The following is a 17,113-nucleotide window of genomic DNA, read 5'->3' as shown; positions in this document are numbered from 1 at the left end:
ATAATGTACCATTTTATGTATATGCATACATGCATACGAACATACATGTGTACATTTTGTCTCCTATGACCAGAATGTGTGCTCTTGAAGATAGGGATTTTTGTCTATGCTAGAACAGAGCCAGACACACAGTAGTCATTCATTAAATGTTTGTTGAATGAAAGACTGCCTTATTTGAGGTGTTTGTGTGACATCCACTTGGTGCCCAGTAGGAATTTGGACATACAGGTGTGGAACTTAGAAGGGAATTTGAAGCTAGGGTTACAGAGTTGAGATTTCTTAGGGTGTAGGGTTGAGATGGAATCTCCTGAAATAGTGAGAAGAGTAAAGGAAGGAACCCTGTAGAACAGTTACATGTGAGGGATGGGTGGCGAAAGTGTGGCTTGGGAAGCTACCCAGAATGAACCTGGAAAGAACTGAGTCTCTGAAACCAAGAGAGGAAAAATATTCAGTAAGAAGAGAGTTTTATAAATGTTAGAGGCTGCAGAAAAGATAAAATGAGGACATAAAACCAACAACCAAACATTCAGTAATATAATAGTGAAAGTTCAGGAGTAAAACCATCCCACATTCTGATTTAAAGTATTTTGAAGTGTTGAATTTTGAGTGTGAAGGCATCTATAGTAAAACTTGTAATTCTGAGTACTGTTGTAATTGTACCAAATAGTCCATAAATTCACTTATCTAAATTTATTTGAAAATTCGTTCTATCAATGTGATAAAGAGTACTTTGGACTTGCCGCACACATTTAACATATGGCTTAGACTTCATGGGTGGCATCGTGTAAGATGATCATTGACATTCACAAACACTTCATTGAGAAGAGCTGAGTATTTTCTTCTAACTCATCTGTACTATTTTATAGGAGCTATGGAGGAATATGATAGTGATATGTTACTAAAATATTGCTGTATAACATTTCAGATCACTAATGAGATTGTGCGACAAATGATGGAAATGGAAGGAATGTACAGCCTGGATAAACCTGGAGACTTCACCACTATTGTGGATGTACAGCTCATAGCAGCAATGATCCACCCCGGAGGTGGTCGAAATGATATTCCACAACGTTTAAAACGACAGTTTACTGTGTTTAATTGCACATTGCCTTCAAATGCTTCAATAGACAAAATTTTTGGTATGACTATTCTAGGTGTTTACTTTTTTTATTGCATTGCATAGTGGACATAAGCCATGAAAAATCTTATTTAAGAGATAAAAAGGCTCTGTCTGAAGTAGGGATTAAGTATCTGAAATAGAGAGCTAAATACCATAAAAGAGGGACTACATAATAAGAAGACACGTTTAGAGCTTAATTTGAGACTCAGGAATATTTAGAAATAGTCTTGTTGAAGGTCAGCTTTAAAGGTGAGCCATCCTTTGTGTTTTGGTTTTCTTGGTATGAATTACTCAGAAATTTGGGCTAATAAATGATAGCACATTGACCATAGGTTAACAGTATAATATGCTAAGTCAAATGTAGCACTTTGATATATTAATGAAACTGAAATTTTTGATGCCAAATTTAGGTTTACATAAACCGTACCATCAAAAATTACGTTCGTGAAGACTTACAAGAGAAACTGACCCATGCATATGTGGACATTAGTTATTTGATAGCAAGTACTATAGATCAGAAGGAAAAAAGTAGACTTTCAATAGGTGGTACTGGGAATATTTAGTAATTTTTATAGGGAAATAATTGAAATTGGACTCATACCTCATGCCAAACATAAAATCAATACTGATGGATTAAAGACCTAAATATGGAAAGCAACACTTATAAATGTTTGGGAGGAAAATACCTTTTGTGTAGGAGAAAACTTCTTAAATGAGACTCAGAAAGCATAAGCCATAAAGGAAAAAAATGATAAATTTGACTAGATTAAAATTAAGAACTTATGTTCATCTAAAAAGTAACATTAATAGAGTAAAACAAGCCCCAGAGGGGAAAAAGTTTTCAACACATATAGCAGAACAAAAAAATGTAATAGTCTGAGTGTTTAAAGAAGTTTTATGAATCAATCAGAGAAAAGCAAATAATGTGATATAAAAATGGGCAAAAAACAGACACTTTTGCAAGAGGTAACCAAATGGCCAATAAACAAATGTCAAAATGATAAGTATTAATATTCAGGAAAATGCAAATTTAAAACACCAAGGAAATACTATATTATACCCACTAGATTTGCAAAAATGAAAAATTCTGACAAAATCAGGCATTGATGAGAATGTGAAGCAACTGTGACTCTCATCCCTGCTGGTGAGTGTGTCAGTTGCTGCCAGCCCTTTTTGGGTAATGACTGGACATTTTTACTGGTAAAGCAGAATGTGTACCCCCACAACAATTCCACTTCTAGTTATATACCAATGTGTCCTTTTTTCCCTTTCCAACCCAGAGGTCATGTAGATAGTCTCCTATATTTTCTTCTAAACATTGGATAGTTTTGTCTTCCATATTTAAGTCCTTGATCCACCTGTAGCTGATTTTGCATATGTGCGCCAGAAGACTTATACAAGAATGTTTGTAGAACAATGTTCATCAGCGCAAACACCTTGAAATAACCCAAATATTTATTGACGATAAAATAGGATAAATAAATGGTGGCATAGACTAAAGTGTAATGCTATGCAGCAGTGAATATGAGCACACACCCCTACATGCTCCAACATGGATGAAGCCCAGAAATACCATGTTGAGTGCAGGAAGCAAGTCACAGAGGAATATATGAGTCCATTAAATGAAATCTCAAAAATTATGGTTAACAAAAGGTTAAAGTTCAGAAACGTAAGTGGCAGAGAAAAGCAAGTTACCGATTCTCACCAAGTCAGAGTAATGGTTACTTCTGGAGGAAGGAAGGGCTCGGGGACAGGGCTGGACAAACGTGTACTGGGGCCATGCTGCGTTTCTCAATCCTTGTCTGCACGTGGGTGATTGCTTATTTGTTAAACTATTTATATACTCTTGTATATGATTAATGTTGAAAATTACATATGGAAACAAACCAGAAACTGAGGCTCAGAGAAGAGAAATAACTACCCAATCAAGGCCGTTTAGCCAGTGCATGGTAGATGTGTGCTGCTAATCCTGTTTTCTGATTCCAGATCCCATGCTTCTTATATTACACATTTGTCCCACAGGAAGTTGGAGATCTAGAATTATAGGATTTCAGGAAGCAAAAGGGCCTTACAGGCATCTAGCACAGCAAGCTATAACTGGAGGACAATTTCAGGTTCCCTCAAGGCCACTCTTCTTCGATCTATGTGAATGAAGCCCAGTTCTTTAGCGGCTCCATCCTTCATAAACCTGCTCTGCGTCTCTGAGCAGATACTCATAGTCATATTCTCCTGAAAATACCATGCTCGGAACTCAACACAGTCTCACTGGAGCAAAGTAGAGTAAATCTGGTTTTGTAGTCTAAAACCAAACACATATTGAGACTTTAAGAATAGTCTATAAACCTATAACTCAGTCCTTCCTGAGGGTGATTATGTCAGCCTTTCACAGTTCTGGATGTTTCCAAGGAACCAATAGATGACCAGCCCCACCAAAGTGTTGACTGACTGCAGGTCAGGAGATGTGGGTGTGGATTCCAATTCTATCAACAACCAATCCATGTGACCTTGAACAACTTGCTTTACCTGTCTGGACCTGGTCTCCTTATCTGTAAGATGAGGACGTAGTCTCTAAGTCTTTTTCAGCTCAGGTACACTTCCGGGTGAGTGCTGTCCTACAGGCCCTGGAGCCAGGCTACCTGGGTTCAAATCTCAGATTCAACCACACACAAGCTGTGTGACCTTGGGCAAGTAACTCGTATTAAAATGGGAATAATAATAATAATAATAAAATATCTAGCTCAGATTCTTTCTCATAAGGCGCTGGAGGATTCAATGAACTAACACTGCATACTTAGCTTCATAGGCCCCACTGCTCACAGTCTTAGCTGATTCCTTAAGAGAAATTCCTAATGTCACCTAGTCAGCCTTGTAATGATTTAATTACAGGGATAAACATTCACCTTATAGTCATTTAGTAAGCTTGTACCTTCAATCTTGTTTATTTTTCAGGAGTCATTGGCTGTGGATACTTTGACCCTTGCAGACATTTCAAACCTGAAATATGTGAGATGATTTCAAATTTAGTTTCAGCAGGCAGAGTGCTGTGGCAGTGGACTAAGGTACAGAATCACCTGTTTTCAATAATAAAAAACAGGCAACTACTCAGGCTAGTCCTCCCTTGTGGCTCATGAAATTATCGTCACATTATATGTGGTATTGCTTTTTAGGAAAAGACAAATTAGGTGCCCAAATAGATTTATGACACTTTTTCCTTCCAGGGAGCAAATATTCTGACTGATTGGTGCTTTCCTTATGTATGACATATTATTATAAACCAGACAAGACATCCAAGATAAAGTAAAATTTTGATACAATGAGAACACTGCTTTTCCACTTGTTACTCTGATTTGTAATTCTTTGTATGTCTGTCTCCCCCCAGCCACCACTAAACTGTGTTAGACACAAATGTTTACTGATTGAATGAATACTTGGAGTTCCAGAGATTCTTAGATACCCAAGTCTAAATGTGTATTTCTTGAAGGTGGAGATGGAGTTAGTAAATTGATGGAAGTGTGCTTAAAGTAGGCTAGATTTTAATACACAAGTCAGTACCCTAAGTAAAGCTCAGCAGACCAGACAGCTTAAGGCAGACTCATGAAAAAGCACCGAAGTATAGGTCTGAGATAAAAAACAAAGTTGATGTATTTGCCCCAAAATGGCAAAGGAGGTACAGATTAGTTGTCATAGTTCACTTATTAGGCCAATTATACACATCTGGGCAGAAGCTCATGTTGTGGGGAAGCCTCGAGTGGGCCAGCCTTTCAGATTCCTAGGTAGACTGGCAGAATTCTAGATACAGAATTTATCAGAAGAGGAATGGAGTGTTTCTTATGAAATGCTCTTCCATGCAGCCCCCCCGCCCCCCAGTTCCTTGTATAAGGCCCACTCCTTGTCAACACGGGGTCTCTGCACGTGCTGTTCTGCCTCTCTTAAAGAAACTCCAAAATGAGCGGGAGAGCTGCGTGTCTGAGATGCTTTTCTGTGGTAAGAGCCATCTGTTTTCAAGTGGGGCTATTGTTCAGTTTAATGTACCTTTGGACGTATTTTTCTGAAAAGCTTTGGCCTTCCTAGTATCTTTCTGTCAAAGCTTCCTTTGTTATGTGCATATTTACTGGCTCCACTTTCTTACCTCTTTAACCCATTTTGCCCAAGCTTTCATTTCCATAGCTCTCAGCAAGGTCACCAAAGGCCTCAGTCTTGCTAAATCCAAAGGTCAGTTTCTTCTTCCTCTTGCTTGACTTTTCAGTAATATTTGACATAAACGATCCCGCTGAACACTTGCTTTACTGGACTTCAGAGGGGCTGCATCCTCTGGGTTTTCTTCCTATCTCATTGGCTACCTTTTCTAAGCCCCTTCTTTTCCCTCCTCTAAATACTGTGCTCTACCTGATCTGGATGCTGGGACTTCTCTGTCTCCATCCTTTACCCAGGTAGTCTCATCCAGCTTCAAGGTTCAAACACTATCTCTGTGCTGGTGACTTCAAAAGTCCTCCATCCCAGGCCTCTCTGCTTGGCCCCAGACACATTTCTAACTGCTTAGTAGACATCACCGTTTTGCTGTCTGATAACCATCTCAGTTAACATGTCCAAACAGAACTCTTTTTGGTTTTTTATTGGGGAAGGGGGACAGTGTGTATTTACAGGACTTTTTATTGGGGAACAGTGTTTTTCCCAGGACCCATCAGCTCCAAGTCAAGTTGTTGTCCTTCAGTCTTTGTTGTGGAGGGCACAGCTCAGCTCCAAGTCCAGTCGCTGTTTTTTCCAATCTAGTTGCAGGGGGCGCAGCCCACCCTCCCATATGGGAGTCAAACCGGCAACTTTGTTAAGAGCACACTTTCTAACCAACTGAGCTAACTGGCCGCCCCCAAATAGAACTCTTAATTGTCCTTAAGTATGATCCTTTCTCAGACTTTTGCATCTAACAGTAACAACAATTATCCTGCTTCTCAGGCAGAAAAACTGGGTGTCATCCTTGATTTGTCTTTTACATCCCCTATATCCAGTCCATCAGCAAGTCTCTGTAACTTTCAAAATATGTCCCAAAGCTGAGTCCTTAGTGCCATCTCACTGTGAACCCTGATAGATGCTTCCATCACCTATCCTCATGCAGGGACTTCCTAACCAATCTCCTTGCTTTCTTTTTGTCCTCCCTATAGTCTGTTTTATACATAGTCCAAAAATGCTTTTTTAAAAAAGTAAATCAGAGGTTATTACTCCTTAAAACCACCAGTAGGTTCCCAATGCCTTGCTCTGGCCTGTGAACTTGAGCCTGAGCTGGCCCCTGCTTACCTCTCTTCTCTTCCATCAGTCTGCTCCAGCTATGCTGCTCTTCTCATGCTGTTGCTTGAAAACCCCAAGTTTTTCATGCCTCTGCGCCATTATACTTCATTTGACTAATTTTCATCATTCTCGCCTTCAGAGGTGCTCTCCTGGGTTATTTTCTCTAAAATAACTTCCACGGCCCCATCTCAGGCATTATTTGTCTCCTGACCGTAGTTTATTTTGTCTAGCCATGACTTTTATTGTTGTTATTTGCCTGTATGTTTATTTATCAATATGTTTGTTTCCTATTTATCCTCAGGCTCCCCAACTGGAATGGAAGCTCCCTGATGACACCAGGTTTAGCTGTCCTATTTAGCATGTTATCTTCCTAAGGGTGATGGGAGGTGCTGAAAAATAGTCATTGAAACATAAATGAATTTTCCTTCTATTCCCACCCCCAAATAAGCAGCCTTCTTTATATTTTTTCTTCAAATTGCCTATCTTCACAAAGCACTCTTTTAATCCACTCACTTTGTATATCACTTCACCTTTGTATTACTTTACATAGTCTTAAAGCAGAAGCAGGCGAGAAAAGAAAAAAATTGACAAAAATTAAAGGAAAATATTAGAAGAGTAGGAAAGAAGCAGGTTAATAAATGAGAAGAGGGAAAGAAAGGAATTTAATTCTGTTTAATGATGGCTTCAGTTACCAATGGCTGCGATCATAACTGCAGCAAAGAAGAAAAAGCAATATTCACAAAGCTTTGTCCCTTTATTTTTTGCATATTTGTAATATAAGTGTATGTTTTACATTTTGGTGAATATAAAGAACATTTTAGCTTGGCATGGAAATGAGCTAAGAGAGAAATAACACTTCTCTTCATTCCCTCTCCATTGCTACCTGCTGTTTTAACTTCCACTCTGAATTAGCCTGTAAAAATTACTCTACAGACTCAATAGGGTACTATTTCAATATAGAAAGGACATATTCCATGAATTGGTACTAAAGAAAGCGTTTGCTTTCCTGAATTAATCATGTGGAGAGTCTGCTTTGTATCTCCAGAATTATCACTGTTTCACTTTCAAAAACGATGCTAATGGCATCAATAACAATTTTATACGTGGCCAGCAATGCTTTCCTCACCTAGTACACCTCAAGTTTATCCCCAACTGGGGTCTCTCTGTACAAGAACGTGTCTTCGTTACAGCTTTGCCTGTCTGAATTCTAGAAGTTGGTAGAAATAATAAGTAAATTAGTCTTCAAACCAACAAAGGCAACCCAAGAAAACCACCTAATAATTAGCAGCTTCATTTCAGACTTACCTGTCAATTTACTATAGATATACAGATACATGGAACCATGTTGACTGAGTTTGGATCCCCTCAGTGAAATCTAGATTATGATATATAAATATATTTGTGGGAACCAAGCGCATTAAGGACCTTATCAAAGCAATCTCTGCATTCAGAAGTGAATATTCGTTGTTCCTAACTGTATGGCAATGAGCTCACTTTCATTTTTTTGTTGACATATTTCCATATAACACTAATAAGGTTAATAATGATTAGGAATGCTTATTCCCAAAGCTCACATATTTTTTAAGAACTCAGGGGAAAGTGACTTGTTCAAATCCAACTAATTGTGGTAGAACAGGGGTTGGAATCCATATCGAGTGCATTATACTTGAATCCACCCTATTCAAGGGCTTATGGTCTTTTAAATTCTATGTTGATCTATGATATGTGCTTTTTTGCTGTTAGTGCTTTGACAAATATATAAACTTAATCTTGGTTTATTTCCTCAGCCTATTTTATTTAAATAAGATTTGTGAAATAAAATAGTTCTAAAAGCATTTCCACTTTTAGTTTTATCTGAAAAGCAAATTGAGAGTATCACTTTTTTTTTTTTTCATCTCTAGGTGAAGATGCTCCCAACTCCTTCTAAATTTCATTACATTTTCAATCTTCGAGATCTTTCCAGAATTTGGCAAGGAATGTTAACCATAAAAGCCGAGGAGTGTGATTCAATCTCTGTTCTCCTGTCACTTTTCAAACATGAGTGCAACAGAGTAATTGCAGACAGGTATATATGTTACCGCTTGAGTTTAATGTACTATATAAGAACTGTATACTACTAGATTAATTCCTGCATTAGCTACTCAAATCAGTAGAGTAAGGAATAGTGTCCTAATTTGCTCTGGTGCTCATGAAACATCAGTGTTATTTCCCACCTGCTGGTCGTCTTAAAAAAAGAAATGCTTTGCCAATTCACTTGAGTATTATTTCAACAGGACATCTTTTTAAATCACCACATTATCAGAGAGTTGATAACACTCAGAGGCAAATTTTACTAATGTACATTTTCTAAAAAATTTGATCTCTGTGTAAGTTTTCCATGGTGAAAACTGGTGCGTCAACTCAGTCATCTTTCTGAGCCTGTTTCCTCCTCTGAATGATAATGCCGGTCCAGAGAGTTGTAAAGGGCCTACCACAGTGTCTCACACATGGGTGGTAGTTGTCAAATGTTAGTCCCCTTCTTCCTCTCTTTCCCCCGATATTGTAAATCTGAAAAGGAGCTTTGTGCACTGTATGCCCATAAACCCAGAAAGAGAATGCTCACTCACTACTGACTGTTACTTCTACACTCCTATTGTAAATTGTAGGGACTTTTGACCTCACCTACATGACTGATCTGTATTATTCAAGAAAAAATATTTACAACACTTGTTAAGACAAAAAATCACACAGTCTTTCTGCAGGACTATCATGATAGTCCTGCAATGGAGGTTTGTAGTAGGGAAGAGAGATTGGGCCCAACTCCTAAAGAAATAAGGAAAAAGTGGGAATTTATAGCTGAGGAAAAAGGTTGGGGGGGGGGGGTGGATAGAAAATCACTAAAGAGGAAATATCAGAGGTACAGGGAGATTCTTGCTAATCCTATTAGGTAGTAGGATTCTTGCTGAAAGCAAGCCAGGTGATCAGCTATTACCCCGGGGGTGGGGATGATGGACAATGAGGAATTTGGTCAGATAAGGAGGGTGATCAGATACTGGGGGTAGGGAATTCTGGCTACGTGAACTTGACAGGATTCCTGCTAAAATTGGGTGATGCAGAAAAGGACATGGAAGTCCAAAAGTCGAGGCCTAATTGGGAAGAGGATTCAGCGGAGCCTAAGTTTGGTCAAGAAGAGACTCTGTCGGTATTTTCTATAAGTAAGACTATCAATGTTATAACTTTTTTGGATGGGGTTATGTCCTTCTAGTCAGAAGGCAGAATATTTTTCTGTTTTGACATGACGGAGGTGCAGGATAGGGGCTGAAAGGAGGTGGAGGGAGATTGAAACCATGTTCAGTTAGAAAAGGTGACTTCATATTTTGCATTTGTACTCCTGTATGTTTCTTTCAGATTTATAACTCATGAAGATGAGCAGTGGTTTAATGTACAACTTATTCGCGCAGTTGAAGAAACTACTAGCTCAGATATGACGTCATATATTCTTCCCGAACCATACTTTGTAGATTTTCTCCGTGAAATGCCTGAACCAACTGGTGATGAACCTGAAGACACTCTATTTGAAATACCCAAACTCTATGAATTGGTATTTATTCTCACCTTTAAAAAAGAGGTTTTTTTTGATCACTCACCTAACGATATTTCTCCCTGTACCAGAATCTCACTATGGAGTTGCCATAACTTTTACATAGTTATGTGTTGTGATTTGTGTCATCATATACCAAGTAAAATATTTCTTTCAATAAAATTTAGCAGCAACCCCATTAAAGTCAGGTATAAGACAGGTATGCTTGATAGTACCATTATTCAATATTACTTTGAAAGTTCTAGAAACTGCAACAAAATGACAAAAAGAAAATCCATGTATACACCTGAAACTAGAATAATATTGAATGTCAACTAGACTTGAAAAATAAAAGAATTAAAAATAAAGAGTAATAAAAATGAATGTCATTATCAGATAGATGAAAACAAAAAGATCATTATTTGCAGATGATATTATGATCTCTTAATATAATCCAAGAAGACTTAAAATCACTTGTAAGTACTAAGAATTCAGTAAGATGACCGAGTATGATATAAATATAAAACTCAATAACTATTCTCTACAGCAGAGGTTGGCAAACTATAGTCAATGGACCAAATCCCGCCACTGTCTGTTTTTTGTTAAATTTGTGAGCTTAGAAGGGTTTTTACATTTTAAGAGTAATGCTGTGTGACATGTGAAAATTACACGGAATTCAAATTTCAGAGTTCAGAGTTGAACCAAAGTCTTACAACTAAGAACATACAGAAGAAGCCACTTCAAGACTGGTACAAGGGTCAGAGACACAGAATGGACTGGTTCCCCACTGATGTGTGTCCATTAAAAATCAGCTGCCAAAGTCCCTCCTGGAGGAATGAGGGGTCCTCACTGGGTTCCCCAGTCCAGGGTTCCAGTGCTGGGGAGAGAAGACCCCATAACTTCTGGCTGTGAAAACCAGCAGAGATTGTGGCTGAGTGAGATGTGGGTGGCTGGAGTCCCAGGCACTCCTCTTAAAGAACCTGCATGTGGACTTACTCCAGGATGGACTCACTCACTCTGAGCTTCAGCACTGGGGCAGAACATTGAAAGGCCCCAGGGACATACGGGGAGAAACTGAATTGTCTTGCTTCAGGACGAGGGCTAAAGGGGCAGCTTTCTCCCAGGCAGAAATGCTGGTAGGACCCAGTATTTCCTGTTGAGCCCTCCCTTCCATCCAGTGTGCAGGTGCAGGTGGCTCCTGTGTCTGAGTTTCCATCAGTCTGGCTAACACCCTTTGTTTTCCCCTCCTTGATGAGTCCCTGAGAGCCTACACACCCAAGCTGCTTCCAGTGGCTTTTCCATACAAACAGCCTGTCTTGGTTTATACTGTGGAGTTTCCTAAAATTTCTCAAAAGTTAACAAAACTAAAACAAGCAGCATCTTGCTTTGCCATGTCCCATACACATCTCTGGCTGAGCAGCCCCAAGTCTGGCGTTAGTGGTACCAGACTTGGTTTGCAGCTTGGCCTTACATGTGCTGCCTGCAAGTGACTCACGTCAGATCAAAACACAGGCTTAAAATAAAGGGATGGAAAAAGATATTTCATGAAAATGGAAACAAAAACAACAACAAAAAAGCTTGGGCAGCAATACTTATATCAGACAAAATAGACTGTAAAACAAAGACTATAACAAGAGACAAAGAAGGATTCAGTAATCCCACTTCAGGGTATTTAACTGAAGAAACCCAAAACACTATTTGAGGGGACGTGTGCATCCATATATTCATTGCAGCATTTTCCACAATGGCCAAGATGTGGAGGCAGCCTGGTTGTTCATCGATGGATGAATGGATAAAGAAGAAGTGGTTCACCTATGCGGTGGAATATTGCTTAGCCATGGAAAGGAATGGGTTCTTGCCACGTATGTGAATATTTATTTCAGAACAGTTTGACTACACAAGCAATCTAAAACTTCTGTATAGTTTTTTAAAAATCCACAAACAATATTAAAAAGCAAATAAAAACAGAGAAATATTTGTTACATTTCAACATTAACTCTTTTGCTGTCACATTCGGATATGTTTTCCTGTGGCTTGTACTATCAACAACAAAGATGTTTTGTATGCCATATTGTGTAACATTTTGTAATAAATATTTTATGTCATCAGTGCCATTAGATTCTAATTTATCTATACTTAAATATATTTTGAGTATTTTTTGCTAAAATTCAACATAATGGTAAATTTATTACCATATAACAAAGGTTTAAAACCAAATAATGTCATTGTGCAAAGTAGCTCAAAATGTTATTAAATGCATAAAATAGTCAAAATATCAACTTTTCATTTTTTCGTGGATTTTTGACACATTTTGAAAGAACTTGAAATCAATTAATGCAGTGAAAGAGTTAATTACTATGGATAGGAATTGGTGCTGGGGTTCTTGAAGGGAATAGTCAGGAATAATTTCATATCGTAAAGTTAAGTTTCAGGCTTCTGAAAGTGGAAATAACTAAAAGTCAACTAATCTATGACCAAGTTTTGGAAATCCACTAGGTTTAAAAAAAATTATAATTACTTTTGAGTGTCTTTACAATTGCTACTTTCATTAATTTTGGATCTTAAATATTATTTTTCTCTCTTTTTTCCCCACTCATAGATACCATCCTTTGAGTTTCTGTGTGAAAAACTCCAGTTTTACCAGAGACAGTTCAATGAAATAATCAGAGGGACATCTCTTGATCTGGTGTTTTTCAAAGATGCAATGACTCATCTTATTAAGGTTCTATCTATTGACTATTTACTAATGTAAATCGATCATGTAAACACTTAGCAAATTTCACAAATAAATTTTTTGAGATAATAAATATATGGTATCAGGTAGCGTATAGAAGAGTGTCCATAGGATGGGTCAGTTCATTGTCTTAGAAAACAAAGGCTTAATCAGAAACCCCTCATTTGAATTCACCTATGTGACAGCAAATGTTTTTCAAGAGCAAATTGATGGGTTTTGTGTTCAGAGCTTTTGGCACACTGAGTCGGTTTTATCTTCCTAGAAAGCAAGTTGAAGAACCCTGTGAAGAAATATTCCCTCCCAAATTATATTTTGATATAATGGAAGAAAAGTTAATGCTTTAAAAAAAATGTCAATTTCATGATTGGCTCACAGATTAGGAGCAAACTGATAGAGAAGGGGTAAGGCGAGTGTACGGGACTGGTGAGAAAATAGAATCCAATTAGAGGCAGCACCAAAAAGGAGTATGGTTTGATCCAAGTCTGAGATGCTATCAAAAGGAGTTATTTGTACAATTTGTAGATTGACAAGGTGTTTCTCCAGGAGCTGGAACACTGAGTAGAGAGGTTTGATAAAGAGGGACTTTAGCATTGTGTTTATTATACAGTTTCATTTTGCAACATTGGTGAATTTCTGGCCTGTATCACATTCATCCATTCAACAAGTAATTATTTAGTACCCACTGTGGCTAGGCCTTAGGGGCTTGGGATGCTATTCTAGGTGAAAAACCATATAAGTGATTAATACATTTAAATATATAGTGATAGAATTAACCAATATCAAGGTATCATTGTTGAACTTTCATCTATAAAATTTGTACTTAAAAAAATTCTTTTTAGTAGTGATAATTAATTTAGTAATCCATCTAGACTTTCTTCCTTTGTATTAATGTAAAAGACAGCTTTTTTCCGCAATGCCTTCAAGAGGCCTGCGTAAGACAGAACCACGATTGGAGCCTTATGCTCACTAAGGAAATCAACCATAGAAAAGCAAAACAAGCCTATAAAGGCTGTTTCTCTAAGTCTTTTTCTACACATGTCTTTCTGCCCCCGTCGCAAGTAGAATTTAGTACTTTTAAAGAATTTTCATCGGGAGAGATATGATAGAGTTAGCCTTCCTTGTAGAGGTTGGTGTCTATGTAAGTCAGTGCGTTAGACTGATGAATAATTAGCAAACGATTCTACACTTCTTTCTGCAGATTGGCAAGAGCAGCTCCACCACCCATTGAATTGAAAAATTTTAAAAATCACACGCATACGCACACACATACAGACACACACACACAAAAATAGTTTTGAAATAGGAAAGACAATTAGGTTTCTTTTTCATGATGTAACTATAGATGGGCAGGGAAAGAATTTGAATCAAATTAATATGAATTTTAATTTTTTAAATTCTGAGATATAGCATTAAAGGGAAAAGTTTAATATAGTATAGAAACATATGGTCAAACCTTGGACCCATTTAGTGCAAGAAAATGTAAACAGTTGAAGTCCATCTTTGGATAAATACTGTTTCATTTCAAAACAGATTTCGCGAATAATTAGAACATCATGTGGAAATGCATTGCTGGTGGGTGTTGGTGGTTCTGGAAAACAAAGTCTTTCAAGATTGGCCTCTTTTATAGCTGGATATCAAATATTCCAGATAACATTAACCAGGTAAGAAAAAATTACACACTACAATATGTTTTTCTATAATTAATTTCCCTAAGGTAAAACGTTTACTTTAAAAAAAAATAACAATTTTGTTATTTCTTTTTAAAATAACCTCTTTATTTAAGTGGAACATACATAAGGAAATGTACACAAATCATGGGTGTCACAAAGTAAGTAAACCTATGTAGCTAGCCCACAGATGAAGAAATAAAACATTACTAGCACCCCAGAAGTACCCCTCATGTCCTGTCCTAGTCATAAGGTAACCATATTCTGACTTCTAAGCCTATTGATTAGTTTTACCTATTTTTGAACTTCATAGCAATAGAAACATACAGGATTTAGTCTTTTGTGTCATTTCTGTTACTTGCATTTTTTTTTTTTTTAGATTTAACCATGATGCTACATGTACCAGTAGTTCATTTTTATTGATGTATAATCTTCCACTTTATTGCATGTTACACAATTTGTTTATCTATTGTACTGTTGATAAACATTTATGGGTTGTTTTGGCAAATAGAGCTGTTATTTTATGAATATTATCAATATTATTGTATATGTCTGAATATGCTCCTAGAGAGAGAATTGCTAAATAATAGAGTATGTATATATTCAGCTTTAGTAGATCTGTGGAGTAGTTTTCCAATGTAGTTCTACCAGTGTACACTTCCACCAACGGTTCATGAGTTTCAATTCCTCCACATCCTTGCCCGCCCTTGGCATTGTGAATCTTTTTCACTGTAGCAAATCTGGTGGGTGTGCAATGAGATATTACTGTGGCTTTAGTTTGCATTTCCCAGATTGCTAATAATGTTCAGTACATTTTCACCTCTTGCTGGCCATTTCAACAGCCTGTTTTGTGAAATGATCATTGAAGTTTTTTGCCCTTTTTCTTTTCCATTGGAGTGTGTTTCTTTCTTTTATTGGTTTTTAGGAATTCTTTCTGTATTTTGGCTATAATTTCTTTGTCAGAGTCTGTATTGCAAATATATTCTCCCACTCATTGATTTGTCTTTTCTCTCTTAGTGGATCTTAATTTCAGTGAAACTTAAGTTATCATTTTTCCCCTTTATTTTAATACTCTTTGTATTCTGTTAAAATATTTCATTTACCCAAATGTCATGAATATTCTCCTGTGATTTCCTTCACTTTTAAAGATAAAATTTACTATTTTTTACATCTAAAATTGTAATCCACCTTGAATTAATTTTCTCCTAAAGTCTGATGTCGGAATTGAGATTATTTTTTTCAACAAAGATATGCAAACAATCCAGCTTCATTTATTGAAAAGGTCACCGTTTTTTTTTTTTTTTACCACAGCACAGTGTCATTTTTTCCCCTAAATCAACTGATCATATATATGATTATAATTTATTCTACTGGTTTATTTATTTATCTTTGCACCATTACTCTCTGTTTTAATTATTGTAGCTTTTCATTATGTTTCGGACAAATTTTTTGTTCTTCAACGTTGTTGTGAATATTTGGCAATTTGTATTTTCATATACATTTTAAATCACTTTTTCAAGTTACACATAGACACCACTCTGCTGCCAAATAGATAAAAATTTAACAAGGTACAATTTACAAGAGCACTTAGAAAACATAAACAGCAAAGAAATCTGGAAAATTATAGTCAAGATGGCAGAGTAGGTAAATGCTATGTTTGTCTCCTCTCACAACCACATCAAAATTACAACTAAACTACAAAACAACCATAGAATTTTCTGAAGTCTAGCTGAACAGAAGTCCTATAATTGAGAATATACACAAGAAGCCATGTTGCAACTGGTAGGAGGGACAGAGCCAAGTAACAGGCTGGTCCCACACCCACCTGTGGTGGTTAAAAATTGGGAGGGTTATCTAGGCTGTGGAGAAGGTCCCTTCTGAGGAGTGAGGGGTCTCAGCCCACACCAGGCTCCCCATCCCAAGTTTCCAGAGCTGGGGAGAGAAATCCCCATAACTTCTGGCTGTGAAAACCAGCAGAGATTGTGACTGAGAGGGAGGGCAGCTGGAGTCCCAGGTGTTCCTCTTAAAGAGCCCGTGCATGGACTTACTCACTGATGGACTCATTGTGAGTTCACTGAGCTCCAGCACTGGGGCAGCAGCTCGAAAGGTGCCAGGGACATTCAGGGAAGAACTGAATTGTCTGGCTTCAGGACAAGGGCTGGAGGGGCAGCTTTCTCCCAGACAGATGTGCTGGCAGAAGCCATTGTTCCTTTGTTGAGCCTTCTCCCTGTCCATTGTGCAGGCACAGACAGGCACCATATCTGAGTCTCCTTCAAACTGACTAACACCATTTGCCCCACCATGGTGATTCTCTGAGATCCTACCCCACCCAACTTGCAGGCCCACCCAAGTCTCTTCCAGTGGTTTTTCCATACAAATGTCCTGTCTCAGCTCATGCTGCAGACTTTTCTAAAAATCTCTCAAAGTTTCCCAAAATGCAAACAAGAGCATCTGGCCTCAGTATACCACATACCTTTTGCAAAGCAGCATCAAACCTTGTACTAGTGGCAGCCAGGATCAGTTGACTGCTTAGACTCTCCCAGGCACCTACAAGCCCAGCACAAGGGCAACCATCTGCAGGTTACTTTGTAGCTCATACCAAATGGCTTGGGACAGGGCACAGGTAATGGCTGATCTTGGCCTGCACCAGAGCCCCTCCCAAGAGGCCCTTGAACCAACACACATGGTCACCAGCTTCAGCCTGCACCAGAGAAACACCCAAATACCTCCATAAATGACACACTCAAAGGGCA

At 37.8% G+C, this 17,113-nt stretch overlaps 1 protein-coding gene across 1 annotated transcript in view; it reads left to right on the top strand.

The window, feature by feature from the left end:
- DNAH8 (dynein axonemal heavy chain 8) overlaps positions 1-17,113 on the top strand; it is a 358,656-nt gene that overhangs the window by 205,937 nt on the left and 135,606 nt on the right. Inside the window, exons 57-62 of the mRNA XM_074332879.1 lie at positions 926-1,139; positions 4,070-4,179; positions 8,302-8,465; positions 9,788-9,980; positions 12,559-12,681; positions 14,224-14,354. Of these exons, the coding sequence (XP_074188980.1) occupies positions 926-1,139; positions 4,070-4,179; positions 8,302-8,465; positions 9,788-9,980; positions 12,559-12,681; positions 14,224-14,354 (935 nt within the window). The remainder of the gene's footprint in view (positions 1-925; positions 1,140-4,069; positions 4,180-8,301; positions 8,466-9,787; positions 9,981-12,558; positions 12,682-14,223; positions 14,355-17,113) is intronic.

Source organism: Rhinolophus sinicus, linkage group LG05 (genome assembly GCF_036562045.2).
Source record: "Rhinolophus sinicus isolate RSC01 linkage group LG05, ASM3656204v1, whole genome shotgun sequence".
Taxonomy (NCBI): Eukaryota; Metazoa; Chordata; class Mammalia; order Chiroptera; family Rhinolophidae; genus Rhinolophus; species Rhinolophus sinicus.
Note: the sequence above shows the minus strand (reverse complement) of the source record. Positions and strands in the feature narration are given on the sequence as shown.